This window comes from Halichoerus grypus, chromosome 3, assembly GCF_964656455.1.
Source record: "Halichoerus grypus chromosome 3, mHalGry1.hap1.1, whole genome shotgun sequence".
Taxonomy (NCBI): Eukaryota; Metazoa; Chordata; class Mammalia; order Carnivora; family Phocidae; genus Halichoerus; species Halichoerus grypus.
In genome coordinates this window covers 180,667,382-180,690,523 of record NC_135714.1, presented here as the reverse complement: position 1 = coordinate 180,690,523, position 23,142 = coordinate 180,667,382, and the positions used below count along the sequence as shown (strand labels likewise).

The following is a 23,142-nucleotide window of genomic DNA, read 5'->3' as shown; positions in this document are numbered from 1 at the left end:
AAAAAATAAATAAATCTTTAAACATAAAATACCAAACCAGAATTTTATGTCAAATTTACCACAGCTGTTGAAGTATGTCATCCCAAAAAAAAGAATAGTTCAGGCATTTTAACCCATAACATGTTAAATTCTAACTATCAACATGTAAAATTATCTTTATCTAGAATAAATATTACGTGATATAACTGTGTAACAAACTGTATATTTTTTTCTGCATAAGAAAAAAGATAAAGAGAATAAAAGTATATATATGATAAAAACATCTTTTACTCAACTTTCAGTCAATACACTCAGCAGCATTGCAGTTTCAGTTCCTTGAAGGCTGAAACTACTGTGACTTCCTACTTGACATGTCTAGAGTTTACAGACTTCAGGCCTCTTATGACACAATCACAGAGGCAATAATACCTATTAGAATAGTGACAGCAATGGTCTAGAAAGCTAATATGTATATTAACATACCACCAAAAAAATAAATACAATATAAATTTTAATGGCACAATGGAACTGAAAGTACATTAAAACAAAATTTAACTACTTTCTTTGCTAAAAAAAGTGTTGCTTGTGCTATTTTCAGAGGAAAATCCCTGAATAAAAAACCTCAATGGGGGAACTTGGGTGGCTCAGTCGATTAAGCATCAGACTCTTGACTTCAGTTGATGATCTCAGTGTCATGAGACCGAGCCCCACATAGGGCTCTGCACTGGGCATGGAACCTGCTTAAAATTCTCTCTCTTAACTTCTGCCCCTCCCCCTCTAAAAAAACTTTTTTAAATGTCTTTGGGGTTTTTTTCGATAAAACATTTCTACATTAATCCCTGTCTTTCCTTAGCTTAGTGCTGTTTCAGTATTTAAATATTACACGTACTATGTAAATGTACCACAGCTGTATAAATACTTAAGATAAACAATGGAAAGCAGGGCCTGATTTATTTTTTTTTTAAAGATTGCATTTATTTATTTGACAGAGAGAGAGCACAAGCAGAGGGAGCAGGACAGGAAGAAGCAGGCTCCCTGCTGCCAGACATTAGGCTCAATCCCAGGACCCTGGGATCATGACCCAAGCCGAAGGCAGATGCCTAACCGACTGAGCCACCCAGGCAAACAGGGCCTAATTTTAAAGTCAAGATCTCACAGAATCCCAAATTTAATTTTAATGTATGCAACGACAAAAAATGTACAGTTGACAGAGGTACAAAGAAAAATCATCTGTTTTTCTCTAATTTTATAAAGTCATTGCAAGAAAATACAAATTCAAGATAACCCTTATTTTCTACGAGGCTGGCAAAGTTAACTAAAAACATCTAGTACTGGTAAGGGTAAAGAATTGGATACCTTTTCATAGACTGCTGTGAAGGTAAATGGGTCCCCAAAAATTGGTGCGAACTTTACAAAAGGCATTACAGGCAATGTGTTGAAGATGTTTTAAATATGCCTTATTTTCTGATCTCGCAATTCTACTTAAAGAAAACTACAATAAGGAAATAATCAGGCAAGTGCACATATATTTATGTGCAAGTATTAAGTATTATTTATAATAGCATATAGCAAAACAAAAACATTTCATTTCTATCTGTGGAGCATCAGAAAAATTGTTTTAAAGTACATCCGAATGGAATGTACTTTAAAGCCATAAAAAAATAATGAACTAAAACAGCATGAGAGCCCCAGGAAAAGAGCTTCTGGGAGAAGCCCTGTATTCTAAGGATAAAGTTGAAATTGTTTAAGTTTCTAGGCAGAAAAGAATGAGTTAGAAAAAATGAAAGAAAAGTCAGGCTGTCATTGGACTTCTCACCAGGAACACCAACAAACATTCTATAACTGCAAAAGATCATCGCAAATGTGGCCTCGGACTGCTATATTGGCTCTGGTTCTTTGCTATCTGACAAAACGCAAGTCTACGGATCACTTAGTCAATAACCAGATAGCTAAAGTAAACGTGAATAAATAACCAGATAAGATTTAAACACCTAGTATTTTGGTACTATTTGATATTTCCAATTCTTCCAATAATAGCTAATATTACTGTTACTATTACTCTTACTATGTGGCAGGCTCTGTTCCAAGCTCTACACACATTTATTTTTAACTCATTTAATTCTCCTAAGGACCATGAGACAGATACCCTTATTCCTATTTTATAGATGAGAAATCTCAGAAGTATCTTGCCTAAGCTAATAAGGAGCAGAGCTAAGATACAAACCTACAGGTTAACTATTCAAACCATCATCCTGACCACTGCATTTATACTGCCTCTAAATGAGTAAGATCCTGATAAAAGGAAATAAATGCCTTTGTGAAATAAGACATATATTTAAGTTCAACTACTCTGTGTTCACTTACCTATTTGACTTTCTGAATTACTACATATAAGCTCTCTCCTTACTTGTGCTGTATCTCATTTTAGGACATTTGCTTCTATTACAGATAAAATGAAGGGTGAGTCTTCAACATGACTGAAAGCTTCATCACTCAGTATTTCCTCTTAAGCTAAGACTGCCATCTACTGGACTAACACAAAAATCTCCATCAATACAATAGGACAAAGCATTTTGAGTAAAATACGAACAAAGAGGAAGAAGATAAATGTTAAGATATGCATCAATTTTCAGTGGATCTTCTCTGGAAACACACACAACTTATATCATTTGGAAAAACTCACTTTTTTTAAATTAGTGATTTATGCCGTACTGACAATTTCAACTCCAAGAACAGTGTCCGAACCCTGAAGTTCCTGTGGATCATGACTTATTCCCCCAGTGTCTACAGCACTATACAAACATCACAATGACAGTATGCAAGAACCACCATCTGTGTTCCCGTGTCAATGTTCCCTCAGCCTTAGCTAAGCTCAAGAACAGAGACCTTACTCACTTTGACATCTCTGTATCACTGAATGTGCTGAATGGAAGAATTCAAGGAAAGAAGTCTGAAGACAACATATCTTAATTAACTGTTGTCTATTTTATAAACACAAACTGTACCTTTAATATAATTCTCAACCCAGACAGTTTTGCTTCCTGGGGAACATTTGGTAATGTCTGGATACATTTTTGGTTGTCACACTGTGGCGGAAGGTATGCTACTGGCATCTAAAGAAGCCAGGGATTCTGCTAAATATCTACAATGCACAGTGACAACCCCAACACCAAAAAAAATTATCCAGCTCCAAATTATCAATACCGCCGTTGTTGAAAAACCTTTCTTCCTCCCAGCCATCTTTCTTAGAAAGTATAGAGATGAATGAAAAACACCAGTTGATAATAAGAATCAAATTCTGTTTACATATATAAAGTACTTTTTATGTTTTTTACACACGCTTTTCTAGGAACATACAATGTATAATAGAGAATATAGTATGATTAACCTTTGAAAATCTCAGAAAAACATCACTTTGTATTTTGCAGACCTTTGCCACGCATTCTTTATCACTTAAGGAAAACACTAATTATGGTATATAGGTTGCCACTGCATCACACCTGTATTGGTCCATTTGTAGCCATCACATTCAATGGTGACTCTACAGATAAATGTAGACACTGTGTCCTTTTTATATTCTAATATAAATATGCTTGAATAATTACAAATATTGAAATATATTTGTAAATATAAACCAATTTCCTTTTTTTTCTCCTTTCTGTTAGGGTATTATACTTTTTTTTTTTTTTTAAGGGGGGACAGCAAAGGGAGAGGGAGAGAAAGAATCTTAAGCAGGCTCCACCCCCAGTTCAGAGCTCGATCTCAAAACCCTGAGATCATGACCTGAACTGAAATCAAGAGTTGGACACCTAACCGACCGAGCCACCCAGGTGCTCCTACTTTTTTTTTTTTTTTAAGTAAGCTCTGTGCCCAATGTGGGGGCTTGAACTCACCACCCTGGGATCAAGAGTCACATGCTCTACTGACTGAGCCAGCCAGGCATCCCTGTATTATACAAACTTTTAAGAAATTATGTCTCAAAGTAGGTTATATCATCTAGAAATTTTATTTTACAAGAGCAAAGAAAATATTTGTTCCTCAGGCTCCACTGAATCAGATTTAAGGATTAAAAACAACTGGCCTACGAAAAAAATCAAAGTCTTTACTACAGCCTTTGCCTTTACTACTGTCTGCTTGAACCCCACTTCCCCACAACAGCACCCACATGGGCACCACTCTGGTACTCTGCAAGGCTAGCTCCATCTCATTCTTCCACAGCCGTCTTCTCGGAGTTCACCCCTCCTACTGCTTTACCAGCTTGCACATACTTCATTTGTCTCTTTCCTAGAATTTGATACAATCTGTCATCATGTTTTATTTTTTATATTGTTTACTTTATCCTTTAGAATGCAAACTCCATAAAGGCAGAGACTTGTCTATCTTGTTCATTACTGTATCCCCTGCATTTAGCAAAATAACTGGGGCATATAGTAGGACATCAGTAAATATTTGTTGAATAAGTGAACTCTTGTTGAGTAAGTGAATTCAGGAATACACAATAGATTGTTACCAAAATCCCAGAAAGTGTCAATTAGGAAATAAAAACAAAGAACGAAGTTGATAAAATGATACCTATAGTTTAAGCAAATCAGAGATACAGAGAATCACTCTATATATGAGAACCTCCCAAAATTATACTTTCCAAACAAATAATGGGAGAATATATCATGTAATAAAGATAATTAATATAAAATGACACTTCAAAAGTTAAAACCAACTATATGCCAATTACAAAGGAAATATTTAAACAAAAGAAGACAGGGTATACAGTAAAAGAATGGGCAAAAAGGGGCGCCTGGGTGGCTCTGTCGTTAAGTGTCTGCCTTCGGCTCAGGTCATGATCCCAGGGTCCTGGGATCGAGCCCTGCATCGGGCTCCCTGCTCAGCGGGAAGCCTGCTTCTCCCTCTCCTGCTCCCCCTGCTTGTGTTCCGCCTTTCACTGTGTCTCTCTCTGTCAAATAAAAATCTTAGGGAAAAAAAAAAGATATTAAAAAAAAAAAAAGAATGGGCAAAAATACATCAGTCCAAAAAAAGGGAAGGGATTAAAAGAATAATATGAGATAAAGCCAGACTTCAAAGAACATTAAATACAACCAAGAGAGATGCTTTACAATGATTATGATACAATCCTTAAACTATGACTGTCAAGAATGTTTATAAACCAAAAATTCTGCAGGAAAACATAACCAGGAAGTAACAGCAAAATTAAAACAAAAAAAAATAATGGCAGATTTTAATGTTTGCTCAGTTACCACTCATATAAAGTAGTCAAAAACTAGTATGTATAAAGGGTGATGTGACAGATATTTTTCTGTTGTATAAAAATACAACAACAAAAGTAAAATAGATAAACCAACGGTTAGCATAACAAGGAAGTAAGGGAGAAAGTCCAAATACAAAAAGTTAGCAATTTAAAAAGGGAAAATTACAGAAAAAAATTAAATTCTGGAGCCATACTCTGCAAAAACTATATGCTATTAAATTTGAAAATCAAAAATGGATGATTTTAGGAAAGCAGAAATTACCAAAATTAATTTATAATGTGGGAAACTTAATGAAAGACATAACCAAAGAAGTAAGAATACTGTGAAAGAAGCAACAAGACAGATACACTCATGGGCGTTTGTGTTCAAATCTTCAAGGAATCGAATATTCTCATAAGGAAAGAATGGGTGGCTCAGTTGGTTGAGCGACTGCCTTCGGCTCAGGTCATGATCCTGGAGTCCCGGGATCGAGTCCCACATCAGGGTCCCTGCTCAGCAGGGAGTCTGCTTCTCCCTCTGACCCTCCTCCCTCTCATGCTCTCTGTCTCTCATTGTCTCTCTCGCAAATAAATAAAATCTTAAAAAAAAAAATTTAAAAAAAAAGAATGGAAAAGGAAGGAAAAGGGTAGGAAGGAAGAGAGGGAAACTGTACTTCTCTTTTGATGTATCCAGCATAACACACACAAACCAAACCCTGAGAAAGTAAAAAAAAAGAAAACTGGATAGTAAAGCAAAAACCCTTAAATACATAGAAAAAGAGTCCAGAAATATATAGTTAAAAAAGGGTTATTCTAGGAGTACAAGGACAGTTAATATTAGGAAATCTAGTAATATACTTCAACACCTATTAAATAAGTCCACAACAACAAAGACTTACTAGATGCAAAAATGATTTGTCAATTTCCCCTCCCAATACCTTCTGATATTATATGGCTATTTCATTAACATAAAAATGTATAATATTTGGGCGCCTGGGTGGCTCAGTTGGTTGAGCGACTGCCTTCGGCTCAGGTCATGGTCCCGGAGTCCTGGGATCGAGTCCCACATCGGGCTCCCGGCTCAGCGGGGAGCCTGCTTCTCCCTCTGACCCTCGCCCCTCTCATGCTGTTTCTCTCCCTCTCTCTCTCAAATAAATAAATTAATTAAATCTTTAAAAAAAAATGTATAATATTTGCTGCAGCATTATTAAGTACTTAAAAAATCCGTTCATCAGGTACACCTACATAATGGAATACTAAACAGCCATATAGCATTATAGAATACCTCTAACAGAGAAAAAGTAAACTAGAAAAATAAACATCAATTTTTTTTTTTTTTAAGATTTATTTATTTATTTATTTGAGAGAGCGAGAATGAGAGAGAGAGTACATGAGGGGGGAGGGTCAGAGGGAGAAGCAGGCTCCTCGCTGAGCAGGGAGCCCGATGCGGGACTCGATCCCGGGACTCCGGGATCATGACCTGAGCCGAAGGCAGTCGTTTAACCAACTGAGCCACCCAGGCGCCCCAAACATCAAACAATTTATACAATTTATTTCCAGATATGTGGGATTTTACTAACAAGCATACATGGTTACTTTTATAATCTGAGTGGAAGAAAGTGAAAATCCTCATCTTGGGGCGCCTGGGTGGCTCAGTCGATTAAGCGTCTGACTCTTGGTTTTGGCTCAGGTCATGATCTCAGGGTCTTGAGACTGAGCCCTGCGTCGGGCATGCTCGGCCCAGCGTCTGCTTAAGACTCTTCCTGGGGCACCTGGGTGGCTCAGTCGTTAAGCGTCTGCCTTCAGGATCGAGCCCCGCATCAGGCTCCCTGCTCAGTGGGAAGGAAGCCTGCTTCTCCCTCTCCCACTCCCCCTGCTCGTGTTCCCTCTCTTGCTGTCTCTCTCTCTCTCTCAAATAAAAATCTTTAAAAAAAAAAAAAAGACTCTCTCTTCCTCTCCTTTTGCCCCCTCTCTCAAATACATTTTTTTTCCAAATAAATAAATCTTAAAAAAAAAAAAAAAAGGAAAATCCTCATCTTATCCTTATAAGCCAAGTAATAAGGAGATGGGAAGAGTTTAAGCCAACAAAGCCCATATAAAATGGCAAATGAAAACAGGAGTAATATTAAGAAATAGAAATGTAGAAAAAGGTACACAAACAGGAAAAAGGTGAGCAAAGTTACAACAGTGATATCCACAGAAAAATTGCACTGGGGACAGAAAATACTAATGACTTGGTATAATGATTACTGTGAGGATTATAGCGGAACAGAAGGTATTCTCTTAAAATTTCTCCAATGAATTATTATCAAGAAATCCTAGAGTTCCACCCTATTCTTACAGAGTTACTGCAACCTCAACATTTGCCCCAATTTGAACATCTACAGATCTGCTGCACTATGCTGCCATCTGCAGAGTGGACTTAATACTAAAAATTCCCTGAGAACATTCAATTATTTTGATTGTTAAAGGTAACAAGAAAAATGGCAGAGAAACTAAAACTAGTGCTATACAGTATTAAAAGTGAAGGAGAGAGACAGCAGGTGTAATCAGTAACATGATAAGAATAAGTCATAATACTTCAAGTTGAAAAATCAAGAAATAAAAATATAAGCATATTATTTAATACAATAAGGGAACCACCAAAGAATTAAAATAAAACCAGTTAAGTAGTGCCACAAATGAAAGGGACTCAAATTAGCGAAAGGAAAAACATATCTGCTTTTTACTGTAAGATCTTCCTACTTGAACATGTGATACTTATGATGTTTTTTAATACTGCATTTTTTCAAATGGATTAACTATGCCAAAGAATAAAGGAATCAGCTATTTTTTTTAAACCTGTAAGTATCTTAAAGATTAAGTCCACCCCTATGTTTTTTCGAAGGGTCAAGTCAATTTGACAATTATAAAAGTTTCCATAAAAAGCAAAACTGTAAGTAAAGGAGACTCAAGCAATACAAAAATTGCTAAGCCAAACCTTTCTTAAATGAGCATCTATCACTACAATATAAAAAAGAAATTCACTACTCCCTTATTTACACACAGAAGCTTACCTTATTTATTAGAAAGTACAATATACAGAATAACTGGAATACTTTGAAAACAATTTTTTAAAGTAACAAACATTTACTGAGAACCAACTGCATACAAGGTACTATCAATCACAATTTTCCACCAAAATACAACATTCTATTTCCTAAAATAAATCATGGTCATCTAAGTAACTTCAGATTGACTGAACTCCTATCTACAAGCACCACAAGCCTGAGTATCTACAGCCAGATAACATATGAAAGAAAAACTTACATAGTACAAATTACAAAATCATAATCAAGATATGTATGGGCTACTAAAGGGATAAGAATTATATGTCCATTTTTTATACAAAATTATTTCTTCAATAGAATCTCTTTTATTCAATACAATAAACAAGAGTCACTAGGACTCCCAGGCAGTCATAGCAATAGTTTCACTATTTGGAATCTAATATTACTTTGTTACTTTATGTAATTCTATATTGTTAGAATTTTTTGGTATGAGTTTGTATTACTTTTCAAATTTTATAATTAAAATGGCGTTTAGTTCTTTTCTTGCCTTTTTAGTTCAAAATTAATACAATTTACAGTACAATATATTTGTCTAAATGAGAATTTCTACTTGTATAGTAAAGATTTTCCATGACTAAACCCTTGTTTAACTATTTTACCTGACAAATATTGATGAAATATTTTTTTTTAAAGATTTTGTTTGAGAGGCAAAGCCCGCACACAAGCAGGGAGTGGGGGGAGCAGAAGGAGTGGAAGAGAGAGAATCTCAAGAAAACTCTGCACCAAGCGGGGAGCCCAATGCAGGGCTCAATTCCACAACCCTGAGTCCATGACCTGAGCCAAAATCGAGTCAGAAACTCAACCAACTGAGCCACCCAGGTGCCCCTGAAACATTTTTAAACTAAAATTCAAAACATAGGCATCATACGTTTAATACAAGATTCAATAGAAGCTTAGCATCTGACTCTACAATAGTCAGAAAAAAGTAATCTTGCCTATCCAATCTGATAATCAAAAGACTCACAAGTTATTTAAGAGAATATCAGTCACCAACAAAAGTTTGTTTTTCTCATCCTGCATCAAGCTTTCATATCAAGATATGAAGTAATATTTGTAAAATAACAGAATTAAAGAAATAAACTACTTGGTACAGCTGAGCTATAAGCATAAGATATCATAACCTACTATACTAAGTACAATTAACCTAAAATCTTTCAAATTACATATTTCAAATTGCATTCTGAGAAACAATGTTAGTGGTAAGATTATTAGCTGTGCTCTAAGAGATGATAAAGCTAAAAAGCAGCACTACTATAAAATTTAAGTTATAACTCGATTACAAATATAAATTTTGTCACCTTCTATTTCTAACATATTTGAAAATTAAACAGAAAGGCTCACCTTCATCCACAGAAAACTGACAGCTCTTATCATTGAAGAAAAGAATTTTCTTCTTATCAGGACGATTTACAAATAGTATCTGGTCCCCTAAAGCCTTAAATGATAAAAAAAAAAAAAATTTTTTTTTTTCAGTTAACTCCGAATTACCCCACCCCAAAAGATTTTTTTTTTTTTAAAACAACAAAGGACTCCCATTTCTTTTAACCTTCGGTATAGCATTAGGATCTAAGGCACCTAATTTTAGTTCTTAAGTTTCTTTCATGAGTAGTTCTCACTACTTTTATGGATTGGTATTTCAAGACTTTTATTCTTAGAGATCTTCCAAAGTACAAAATGAAAAGTTACTTATTTTTGAAAAACAAAACCCAATCTATGTTTCAATTATGATTTGGGTCCATTGGAGTCTTTTTATTAATCTAAGAAAAACTGTGGGATCTTAGTGTTCTTACTTTTCCTCTACCTTAAAATATTCTGCCACTTATTTATCATTATTCATCAATTATTTCCAATTGTGCCTTAAAAAGCTACAACAGTAAAAAAAAAAGAAAAAAAAAATGAAAGAATGATCAAATCACCTAGAAGTGTGATGCAACAGTGAAATAGCCATCTTTCAATTTTCTTACTGCATTGCCCAAACTGTTGCATCACCTTTCAAGAAGATATAAAAGACCACAGAGTGGTCTCTGTTGTCTTTCAAGCTTTCATTAAATATAGTGGACAATTCAGAATTTATTTCCTGCTCCTCAGAGCAATGACAAGAAAATGCTCATTAATAAATGAGAACAAGAATGCAAAAAGCCTGAGCACACCTCTAGACTCTAATGATGGTGAAATTCATCAGAAATAAAGTCTAAAACTATGAGTCTTTAGACAATAGCTCAGATTAATAATCTCAAGCTTAAGAATTAATGACTGAATGACATATTTCTAAGAACATAAAAAAATGAGGTATTTTCATTCAGTTAGTTATTCAACAGGAAAGAATTCACCATAGAATACAGTGTGATAAGAGCCCTTGCCATTTCACTTTGCTAACATATAATAGTATTCTTTCATCTTTCTGATGCATTTGCCAAAATATACTTGATACAGAAGTTTGCTATGTTAAAATCTTATAAAAATTTCTAATAAAGTTGTTCTTCACCAACCCTTCATTCTTATTTATATAAATTACTCATGACATGAAATACTTTGAAAAATAATAAGACTCCAACGTACCCAAGTGGTAAATAGTAACCATTATATATGTAAAATAAACTATGAGAACTCAAAAAGAGTGCAGAAAGGAATTAAAGAAGACACAAATAAATGAAAAAATATCCATGTTCATGAATTAGAAGACTTAATATTGTTAACATAGCAATACTAAAAGCAATATGCAGATTCAACACAATCCCCATCAAAATTCCAACGGTGCATTTTGAAAAAGTGGAAAAGTCCTGAGAAGAGTCACAAAAGACCCTAGCCAAAACAATCTTAAAAAAAGAATAAAGTTGGAAGTCTGATAATTCCTGATTTCAAAACATATTATAGAAGATTCTGGGGGGGCGCCTGGGTGGCTCAGTCGTTAAGCGTCTGCCTTCGGCTCAGGTCGTGATCCCGGGGTCCTGGGATCAAGCCCCACATCAGGCTCCCTGCTCCGCGGGAAGCCTGCCTCTCCCTCTCCCACTCCCCCTGCTTGTGTTCCTGTTCTCGCTGTGTCTCTCTCTGTCAAATGGGTAAATAAAATCTTAAAAAAAAAAAAAAAAAGAAGATTCTGGGAAGAAGACAAAGTAGGAAGCACCAGGAACTGGTCTCCCAACCTAGACAACAATTACACTGGCAGCATCAGTCTCATGTAACTATTTTGAAACTCTGGATCATAGCCTTGAAACTTCTAGGGGAAGACCTGGACGATGTTAAAGACATACAAAAACAACTACATAAACAAAGAAAATTAGAGTGATAATGCATGCCCTGGAAAAGACTTAGAAAAGTCCTTAAAAAAATCTTAAGTTTACACCTCCGGCTAGTCCTTAGCACAGACAGCCTACAACAATCCAAAACAAAAAGAATATAAAAAACAGGAAAACCTGGGGAAGGAGGAGAATCCGTTATCCAGAGTTATAGTATTATTAGATTCAAAGGTCTAGTTTTCAACAACAAAAATTACAAAGCATACAAAGAAACAGGAAAGCATGGCCCATCTGAAGGGAAAAAAATCAACAGTCCCTAAAAAAGACCTTTTGGTAAATATACTACACAAAGACTTTAAAACAACTGTCCTAGAGATGATCAAAGAAGTAAAGGAAGATGTGAGGAAAGTGAAAACAATATATTAACAAAATGGAAATATTGATAATGAGATAGAAACCTAAATAAAATCACAAAGAAATTCTGGTGCTGAAAGTACAAAAAATGAATGGAAAATTTCACTATAGGGATTCAAAGGCATTTTTCAGTAGGGAGAAGAATCAGTGAACATGAAAATACAAGAATGGAAATTATCAAGTTTAAAGAACCGACAAAAAGGACTGGACCACCTCGGTGGCTCAGTTAGTTAAGCATCTGCCCTTGGCTCAGGTCATGATTGCAGGGTCCTGGGATGGAGCCCCACAGTCAGGTTCCTGCAGGGAGCCTGCTTCTCCCTCTCCCCCCTGCTTGTGCTCTCTCTCGCTCACTCGCTCTGTCAAATAAATAGATAAAATCTTAAAAAAAAAAAAAAAAAACTGACAAAAAGGATTGAAGGAACAGTGAACAAATCCTAAGAGACCTCTGGGACACCAAAAAGCCGATCAATGTACGAATTGTGGGAGTCCCAGAGGAAGAGAGAGAGAAAGGGGCAGACAGCATATTTCAAAAAATAATGACTGAAAACTTCCCTAAGTTGAGGAAAGATATGAATATAATAAACATCCAAGAAGCTCAATGAACTCCAAAGAATATGAACTCAAAGAGACCCACACTGAGACACATTATAAATAAACTTTCAAAAGACAAAGGGAGTCTTAAAAGCTGCAAGAGAGAAACAAACCAGCGCATACAAGGAAGGGATCCTCAAAAAAACTCTATTTCTCATCAGAAACTTTAGAGGCCAAGAGCACCTGGTGGCTCAGTAAGTCAAGCATCCAACCCTTAGTTTCGCCTCAGGTCATGACTGTGTCAGGCTCTATGCTCAGCGCGAAGTCTGCTTAAGATTCTTTACCCTTGGGGCACCTGGGTGGCTCAGTCAGTTAAGCGGCTGCTTTCGGCTCAGGTCATGATCCCAGGGTCCTGGGATCGAGCCCCGCATTAGGCTCCCTGCTCAGCAGGGAGTCTGCTTCTCCCTCTCCCTGATGCTCTGCCTGCTTGTGCTATCTCTCTGTCATATAAATAAATATTTTTTTAAAAAAGATTCTTTCCCCCTCCATCACCCTCCCCCTCTGCTCTTTCCCCACTCACACTTGCGTGTTCTTTAAATTTTTTAAAAATAATTTTTAAAAAGCTGAGGGATTTCATTACCACTAGGATCTACCAGGCAAGAAATGTGCAAGGGAGTCGTGCAAGGTAACATGAAAGAATCAGTAACTCAAAGTTAATATGAAGAGATAAAGATCTCACTGAAGATAAATACTAAATACATGGGCAATTATAAAAGCTAGTATCTCAAATTCCACATATCAGTGAGATCATATAATTGTCTTTCTCTAATTGACTTATTTCACTTAGCGTAATACCCTCTAGTTCCATCCACATCGTTGCAAATGGCAAGCTTTTTTTTTTTTTTTTTGAGAAACAAGACAGAGGATCATAGGGGAAGAGAGGGGAAAATGAAACAAGACAAAACCAGAGAGGGAGACAAACCATAAGAGACTCTTAATCTCAGGAAACAAACTGAGGGTTGCTGGAGTGGAGGGGGGTGGGAGGGATGGGGTGGCTGGGTAATAGACATTGGGGAGGGTATGTGCTATGGTGAACACTGAATTGTTTAAGACTGATGAATCACAGGGCGCCTGGGTGGCTCAGTCAGTTAAGCGTCTGCCTTCGGCTCAGGTCATGATCCCGGGGTCCTGGGATCGAGTCCCGCATCAGGCTCCTTGCTCTGCGGGGAGCCTGCTTCTCCCTCTCCTCCCCACTTGTGCTCTCTCTATCTCTGTCCCTCTCTCCCAAATAAATAAAATCTAAAAAAAAAAATTAAAAAATTTTTAAAAATGACTGATGAATCACAGACCTGTATCCCTGAAACAAATAATACATTATACATTAATTAAAAAAAAAAAAAAGCTAGTATCACTGCAGCAAAAGTTTGTAACTACACTTTTTGTTCTCTACAGATTTAAGAGACTAATACATTTTTAAGAAGCAATTATCAGTCTAATAACTAGTATCACTGTAACTGTTTTGTACCTCCAAATTTTATCTTCTACATAATTTAAGAGACTAACAGATTTAAAAGAATTATTAGTTTATGTTTTGGAGCAATGTGTGAAGATGTAATTTTGTGACCTTTACAACAAAAAGAGGTGGGAATGGAGCTGTAAAGGAGTAGAGTTGTAATATGCTACTGAAGTTAGGCTAATATAAATACAAACCAATACAAATGTTGTAACTTTAGGATGTTAAATATTCCCCATGGTAACCACAAGGAAAATAGCTATAGAACATACATGAAGGAAATGAGATAGGAATTTAAACATTTTAATATTTAAAAAATCAACCAGGGGCACCTGGGTGGCTCAGTCAGTTAAGCATCCAACTCCTGATTTCGGCTCAGGTCATGATCTTGGGGTTGGTGAGATGGAGCCCCACATCGGGCTCCATGCTGGGCACTGGAGCCTGCTTTAAGATTCTCCTTCTCCCTCTCCTTCTGCCTTTCCCCCCACTCTCTCTCTCTCTCTAAAAAAAAAAAAAAATCAACTAAACACAAGACAGTAATGCAGTAAAAGGAAGAACAAAAATGCAAGAAGGCATATAGAAAACTAATAGCAAAATGACATCCCCTTGTAAGTAATTAAAAAGATGGTTAAAACTCTGCAATCAAAAAAAGAGATTCCAGGCAGCCTCAGCAAGCATCTGAGTCCCTCCAAAACACATCCCCCCACCACCCAGTGGACAGCTTCCAATGGCACCAGCAATCCACCCCCAAGCTGCCCCTACTCTGGGGAGGCCAGCCATGCACACTAGAGTGCCTGCAGCGGTTGCAGCCGGGCCTCTCAGCCAGATGGGTCAGGGTCAGCCCCATTCGCCAGTGTACCACTACCAGCTGCTGCTGGGCCTCACAGCCACAGAGGAGGACAGTCCTGCACATCAACAAGTTCCACCAACTGTGGCCCAGACACAAGAGAGTGCACACAGCCCACAAAGGGGATACCCCTGGGGTACCTGCCTCAGGTGATGAAGGGGGTTAGCACGGCTGAGCCCCACAGGACACCTTTTACAGAAAGCCACTCCTTCAAAACAGGGAAACATAACTGAGCTAACTAGTAAACAGGGAAACATAACTGATCTAACTAGTATACACAGCTAGGCAAAGTAAGGAGACAGAGGAATATATTCCAGAAGTACAAAACAAAGCTTCAAACAAACAAACAAAAAACAAAAACCCTAAATGAAATGGAGGTAAGCAATCTACCAAATAAGTTCAATGTTGGGGCACCTGGGTGGCTCAGATGGTTAAGTATCTGCCTTCAGGGCGCCTGGGTGGCTCAGATGGTTAAGCGTCTGCCTTCGGCTCAGGTCATGATCCCAGCGTCCTGGGATCGAGTCCCGCATCGGGCTCCCTGCTCCTTGGGAGCCTGCTTCTCCCTCTGCCTCTTTCTCTCTCTCTCTGTCTCTCATGAATAAATAAATAAAATCTTTAAAAAAAAAAAAAAAAAAGAAAAGTATCTGCCTTCAGCTCAGGTCATGATCCCAGGGTCCTGGGATCGAGCCCCAGGCATCCTGCTTCTCCCTCTCCCTCTACTGTTCCCCCTGCTTGTGCTCTCTGTCAAATAAATAAATAAAACCTTAAAAAAAAGTTCAATGTCATGACCAAAAAGACGTTCACCAAACTCAGAAGAAAAATAGGGGAATACAGTGAGAACTTCAACAAAGAGAAAGTTTAAAAAGAGAGCTGAAGAATCAGAACTAAAGAATATAGTAACTGAAATGAAAAACAGAGTATAGGGAATCAATTGCAGATCAGATGATGAAGAATGGATCAGTGATGCATAAGACAGGGTAGTAGAAATCACCCAATCAGAACAGCAAAAAGAAAAATCATATCTGATTAGGGGTTAATATCTCAAATATATAAGGAACTCATGGAACTTAATATCAAAAAACAATCTAATTTAAAAATTGGTAGAGGATCTCAACAGACATGTTTCCAAAGAGGAAGGCCTACACATGGCCACCAACATGCTCAACCTCCTGATCGGGGAAATGCAAAACCACAATGATGGATCATCTCACACGTGTCAGGATAGCCATTATTAAAAAGATAAGATATAATTGTTGGAGAAAAGGGAAATCTCAGGTACTGTTGGTGGGAATGTAAACTGGTGCAACCAATGGAAAATATAGGGGCTCCTCAAAATATTAAAAATAGAACAACTGTATGCTCCAGTAATCCAGTTCTGGTACTTATCCAAAGAAACAAAAAACACTAACTTAAAAAGATATATGCACCCCCTTGTACACAGCATTATTCACAATAACCAAGATATAAAAACCTAAGTGTCCATTGATGGATAATCGGATAAAGAAAATATGAATCGCTTCTCGGCCTTTTGGCTAAGATCAAGTGAAGAAAATATGATACACACACATAAATGGAATATTACCTAGCCATAAAAGAAGAAATCTTGCCATGTGTAATAAAATGGATAGACCTTGAGGGCATTATGCTAAGTGAAATAAGTGAGACAGAGAAAGACAAATTTGTATTATCTCACCTTTATGCAGAATCTAAGAAAAAGAAAAAACAAAGCCTTGGTGGTTGCCAGACACAGCAGGTGTGGGATGGGGAAAATGCATGAAGTAGTCAAAAGGTACACACTATCAAGTTATAAAGTAAGTCATGGGGATGTAATGTACAGCATGGTAACTACAGTTAATACTGTATTGCATATTTAAAAGCTGTTGAGAGAATAAATTTTTTTTTAAGATTTTATTTATTTATTTGAGAGAGAGAGAGAGAATGAGAGAGAGAACACGAGAGGGGGAAGGGTCAGAGGGAGAAGCAAACTCCCTGCCGAGCAGGGAGCCCGATGCGGGACTCGATCCTGGGATTCCAGGATCATGACCTGAGCCGAAGGCAGTCGTTTAACCAACTGAGCCACCCAGGTGCCCCGAGAGAATAAATCTTAAAAAGTTCTCATCACTAAAAAAAATTTGGTGCTATGTATTGTGACGATGTTAATCAGACTTACTATGGTGATCATTTCACAATATATACAAATACTGAACCATTATGTTATACACCCAAAATATAATGTTATATGTTTCAAAACAAACTGTTAGAATAAAAGAATTCATCAAAATAGCAGGATACAAAGTCAACACACAAAAATCAGTTGCATTTCTATATACTAACAATGAACAATCTGAACGGAAATTACAAAAACAATTCCATTCACACAAGCATCAAAAAGAATAAAATACTTAGGAATTAACTTAAAGAGGTGAAGGACTGGCACCATGAAAACTATAAAACACTGCTGAGAGGGGGCACCTGGGTGGCTCAGTCGGTTAAGTGCCTCCCTTCAGCTCAGGTCAGGATGCTGGGGTCCTGAGATGGAGCCCCAAAAGTTGGGCTCCCTGCTCAGCAGGGAGTCTGCTTCTCCCTCTTCCTCTGCCCCTCCCCCTGCTCGTGCTCTTTCTCAAGTAAATAAAATCTTTAAAAATAAATTAAAATACTGCTGAAAGAAACCAGACAACATAAATGTAAACACATCCCAGGTTTACAGATTAATATGTAGATAACTATCCAAAGTGATCTACAGATTCAATGCAATCCCTATCAAAATCCCAATGATGTTTTTTGCAGAAATAGAAAAACCCATCTTAAAATTCATATGGAATCTCAAGGGACTTCAAATAACCAAAACAATCTTGAAAAGGAAGAACAAAGCTGGAGGATTTACTTCTTAATTTCAAAACTTCCTACAAATCCACAGTAATTGAAAATGTAGTACTGGCATAAAGACTGTGAAAGAGAGAGCCCAGAAATAAATCATCACATGTATGGTCAAACGACTTTTGACAAGGATGCCAGGACATTCAATGGAGAAACGACAATCTTTTCAACAAAAAGTGCCAGGAAACTGGATATCCACATGCAAAAGAATGAAACTTGACCCTTACTGAACACCATATGTGAAAATTAACTTGAAATGGATTAGAGACCTAAATGTAAGATCTAAAACTACAAAACTCTTAGAAGAAAACTTAGGGCAAAAAGCTTCTAATCTTGGATTTAGCAGTCATTTCCTGGAAATGCCACCAAAGGCAACAAAATAAAAGACAAATATGACTACACAAAAGTATTAGCATTTTGTACATGAAAAGACAGTATCAATGGAGTAGAAAGGCAGCTCACAGAATGGGAGAAAATACTTGCAAATCAAGTATCTAATAAGTGATTAATATCCATAACACATAGAGAACTCCTATGACTCAAGGACAAGTAAAACAACTCAATTCAAAAATAGGCAAAAGATCTGACAGACATTTCTCCAAAGAATATATACAAATACGCAATAAGCACATGAAAAAAATAGCCTCAATATCACTAATTATTAAATCAAAACTACAATGAGATAAAACCTCATATCCATTAGAATGGCTACTATTAAAAAAAAAACGAAAACAAAAACCCAGAAAATAAGTGTTGGCAAGGACATGAAGAAATCTGAACATCTGTGCACTACTGGCAAGAATATAAAATGGTAGGGGTGCCTGGGTGGCTCAGTCGTTAAGCATCTGCTTTCAGCTCAGATCATGATCCTGGGGTCCTTGGACTGAGTCCTATGTTGGGCTCCCTGCTCAGCGGGAAGCCTGCTTCTCCCTCTCCCACGCCCCCTGCTTGTGTTCCCTCTGTGTCAAATAAATAAAATCTTAAAAAAAAAAAAAGGAGGGGGGGCGCCTGGGTGGCTCAGTCGTTAAGCGTCTGCCTTCGGCTCAGGTCATGATCCCAGGATCCTGGGATCGAGCCCCGCAATTGGGCTCCCTGCTCCGCAGGAGGCCTGCCTCTCCCTTTCCCACTCTCCCTGTGTTCCTTCTCTCTGGCTGTGTCTCTGTCAAATAAATAAATAAAATCTTAAAAAAAAAAAAAGACATATATACACACACACACGTGTATATATATATATGGTAAAGCTGCTATGGAAAACAGTATGGTGGTTCCTCAAAATATTAAAAACAGAATTACCATATTATCCAGCAAATCTACTTCTGGTTACATACCCTAAAGAATGGAAAACAGAGAGGCACCTGGGTGGCTCAGTCAGTTAAGCATCTGACTCTTGATTTCAACTGCAGTCAAGATCTCAGGGTCATGAGATCTGGCCCCGCATCAGGCTCCACACTCAGCATGGACTCTACTTGTTCCTCTCCCTTCCCCTACTTGTGTGCACTCTCTCTCTAAATAAAATAAAATAATCTTTTTAAAAATTAAAGAAAAGAAGAACTGAAAGCAGTGTCTTGAAGAGAGATTTTTTAAAAAATATGTTAATAGCAGCATTATTCCCAACAGCTAAAAAATGGGAGAAACCAAACAAATAAACAAACTGGTCAATGCAGTATTATCAGCCTTAAAAAGGAAGGAAATGCTGATAAATGCTGCAACATGGAGGAACCTTGAGGATACTGTGCTAAGCGAAATAGGCCAATCACAAGACAAGAATGTATATAATTCTACTTATTTGAGTTACTTAGAGTAGTCAAAATCACAGGAAGTAGAATGTTGCTTGCTAGGGACTGGAGAAGTGGGATAAGGAAAGCTGTTTAGTGGATTTACAAAATGTGAAAGTTCCAGATTATCTCTTGAACAATGTGAATATACTTAACACTAATGAACTGTACTTAGACATGCTTAGTATGTCAAACTTTTACCTTATGTGATAGTTTTTACTACAATTTTTAAAAAAATTTTTAACTAAAAAAACAACCCTGAGGAGTAGCTCATTCAATACATACCTTAAAAATAAATCCTATTTCAAATCTGAAAAGGGTTCTGCTTCGGGTAATAGACACGTCCCTCCTAAGGTAAGTTTTTTTTGTTTTGTTTTGTTTTTTACAGAAAACTTACTATAAACTCTGGATATTTTCAAAAGAGTTCAAAGAATAAAAAAGATGTATTATATGCCACCCGCTGCAAAGAAGACAAAGTTTAGAGTCTGAGTCTAGCCAAGGTAACTGCCCATTTATACACAAAAACCAACAAAAACACTCTGGAGGAATATAACAGAATCTTGAGTCTTTATTACACATATAATTCACAAAATTTAAGACTCAACAGAAATTTATTAGACATACAAAGAAACAGGAAAACATGACCCATAATCGAGAAACAAAGTGCAGACCAGCCCCAAGATGACCCAACTGTTAAATCAGAAAAAGAGGATTTTAAAGCAGTTGCAAGAAATTATACTCTAGAGTGTACTGGAAAACAGGCTTATAATGGATGAAAAAAAAAAAATCTCAGCAAAGAAACAGAAAACATAAAAAAAGAATGAAAAGCCTAGAACTGAAAAATACTATCTCTAAAATAAAAAATTCACCAATGGGAATTTATAACAAATTAGAGGTAAAGAAGAAAAGTCCATGAACTTGACAATAGATCAAAACAAGACAAAACAAAACTGAAAAAAATAAACAGAGCCTCAATGACTTATAGGATAACACGTGTCACTTAATGACCAAGAAGTACAGGAGAGAAAGGAGCAAGTTTTACTCCAGAGGTAGCAAGACAAATGAACCATCAACAATTAGCATCAATCATTAGCAACTGTGAAGAACAGAGACTAGCAGCCTTTCCAACTGAGTTCCAACTTTAAACTGGAAATGTAATCTGTATGGCTTTCACTGATAGCTTTTTAGGAATTAAAACAGCCAGGTTATTAGTCAATGCTTTCGTGTTTAATACCTCTGGTTCCTTAGGTTAGCAGTGTCTACGAGCATTGTTGAAGCAGCTCTTGTATACAAACGTAACTTCTGAGAAAAAGACTAAAGTGTCTTTGAGAAAAACTTTCCAGAAATATTCTGAAGACGCACTCATACCCAAAAACACCACAAAAGGGAGCTGTCAAAGTTACACAAAAATGGCTGCGCTCTGTCCTGCTCTGTAGCACAGGACCCAAATTTCAAATCTTCAACTGGCTCACCGCAACCCCAAGTATATATAATGTAAACTTTAAAAATAAAAATTTAAAAACACTTGCTGTTTTCTTAAAACCAGACATTATTAATTCAAATTATACTAAGGCATAGAAAGAAAAGTGAGGTTACCTTGACAGCTTTCTGGGAATTGGGGAGTCCTTCCTCTATGTCTTCTAAAAGAATTCCTCCTAAGCCTCGCTGGTCATGCTTATCTAACAGCCTAAGTAGGGCTTTCTTATCTTTCAAGTTGTATTTGGGCTTGAAGGCATACTTCCCATCTATTACTTCAATTTTGGGATTATTGACTAATGCCTGTAACAGTGACACAATGTGATATATTAACAAAAGGAAACCCCATGTACCCATTCTTAAATTATAGTAATTATTTTAAAAATATCGATACCCAATACAATTGTAAATTAAAAGTATCTTGTGAATATCAACTAGCAAATCTAAAATACTGGACATCCAGGATAAAAAAAAACCAATAGGTAGAGATCAGCATGTTGCTCACTTTTTATAAAAGAAACTTTTTATTATTACATTAATTCCTTAGATGAGAAAAACCATTTTATCACAACTGATCTGAAGAAACTGTACCCATATTCTTTTGAAAATAAAAGATAAAAAAGAATAAATGCCAATTAACATTAATAGACAAAGTGAACTAGGTATCGCCTATCCCACCCTCAAAGTATAGTTTATCATATATTGGCATTATGTGTGAAACATAACCCTGGGATGATATACCAACAGTCTGCCCCACCTGGTATCAAATGGCACCTACAGGTGTGGAAGGAACTGAAAAGCACCAGACTACTGCATATAAGAAATTTACCTATAGTGGCAGCTTGAGAATGAAACTGAGTAGGAATGCAGGAATTACTGAATATAATTATATTCCTAGTCAGTTCTGCTGTACAGCTACTACCAGAAGGAAAGCTCTTCAAGGAAGAGCTACCCTATTTATTTTCTTCTGCAGCTGCCAGCCTGACCCTGGAAAGGAGAAAGAGAAGAAACATAGAAGAAAGGAGGGAGAACAGAATAGTAATAAAAATAATTTTTAATTAATGTTGGTAGTCTATGAAATTTGAAGATTAGGTAAAGCAACAGAATTTAAATGTGGATTATAACTATTTGTATATCACTAATACGATGAGCTATAATGTTACTAATTGTTGATTTTATATTACAAAAATCAAGAACAATATTTTGCTCAGTAAAATACATTATTGAATTACATTTTAGGAATTTTACATTTGATTTTAGACTACAACACTGGTCCCAGAAAGTATTCTTAGTTGTCATTTCATACTTAAATAGAAAAGATGGAAATGTGTGAATTTTAAAAAATGCTGTTCATTTCCAAATTAGCAGGGTCAGTGATTATTGTGGGGTTTCTTTTCCTACAATGATGTGCATACATACACAATGTAAGGATTCGTTTTCCAAGTAATCTGTCAGAGGCAGTAACATCACCATCAAGTCATAATACTAATATGAGCATAACAAATATCTCACTATCCCTACACTACCTCATGGTTTAAATGTTCTAAAACATATGTAAAAACAATACAATTCTAAATTTAGCAATTAAAAAAGTATCAGTTATTCTGTAAAAACTTAAATGGAACTGGTACAATGACTGATTTCTTTATAATTTTTATGCTAAAAGTCTTTAACATTTTAAATAGATACGTAAGTTAAGAAAACCAACAAATCAAACCACCTCAAAAAATATGTATGTTAAAAACAAAAACAAAGACCCTATACCAGTTATTTTAAGAAAAAGTAAAAATAACAGATTTCAGTATATTAAAAACCTTAGTTATAGCAAATATTTCATGGTAACCAACTAATTTTTTTTAACTCCATTTTAAGGCTATTCTTACCTCAGTCATTAGCCATTGTTTCTGCTTGAGTCCTATATCTAAATGTTGTGTTTCATCCAAAATTTCTTCTAAAGTGAGAGGATGTGTATCTCCCCGCTGATGCCGTGTCTATTGAGGGAAGAAATTGTTATTAAGAGACAGTTTTAAAATGCTAGATGCATTAAATAATAGATACAAGTAAGTGAATCTTTCAGGAATGTAGAACATGTATTATTTGAGGCAATACAATTATAGTGATGAAGAGAATGGACTACAGAAT

The 23,142-nt window shown here is 36.4% G+C and overlaps 1 protein-coding gene across 5 annotated transcripts in view; it reads right to left on the bottom strand.

Annotated features, from left to right (window-relative positions):
- Positions 1–23,142, bottom strand: part of GTF2E2 (general transcription factor IIE subunit 2) — a 66,887-nt gene that overhangs the window by 11,767 nt on the left and 31,978 nt on the right. For 3 of the 5 annotated variants that reach the window (XR_013446639.1, XM_078069657.1, XM_036107091.2), the window contains exons 4-6: positions 22,884–22,991; positions 21,121–21,303; positions 9,673–9,766 (exon numbers count right to left, since the gene is read on the bottom strand). Coding sequence is in view for 4 of the 5 variants with exons in the window: in XM_078069657.1 (XP_077925783.1) it covers positions 9,673–9,766; positions 21,121–21,303; positions 22,884–22,991 (385 nt within the window). In the remaining variant the exon portion in view is untranslated. Of the gene's footprint in view, positions 1–3,264; positions 3,521–4,540; positions 4,946–9,672; positions 9,767–21,120; positions 21,304–22,883; positions 22,992–23,142 lie in introns of those variants that run through there. The other 2 variants (XM_078069658.1, XM_078069656.1) reach the window with 2 other exon arrangements.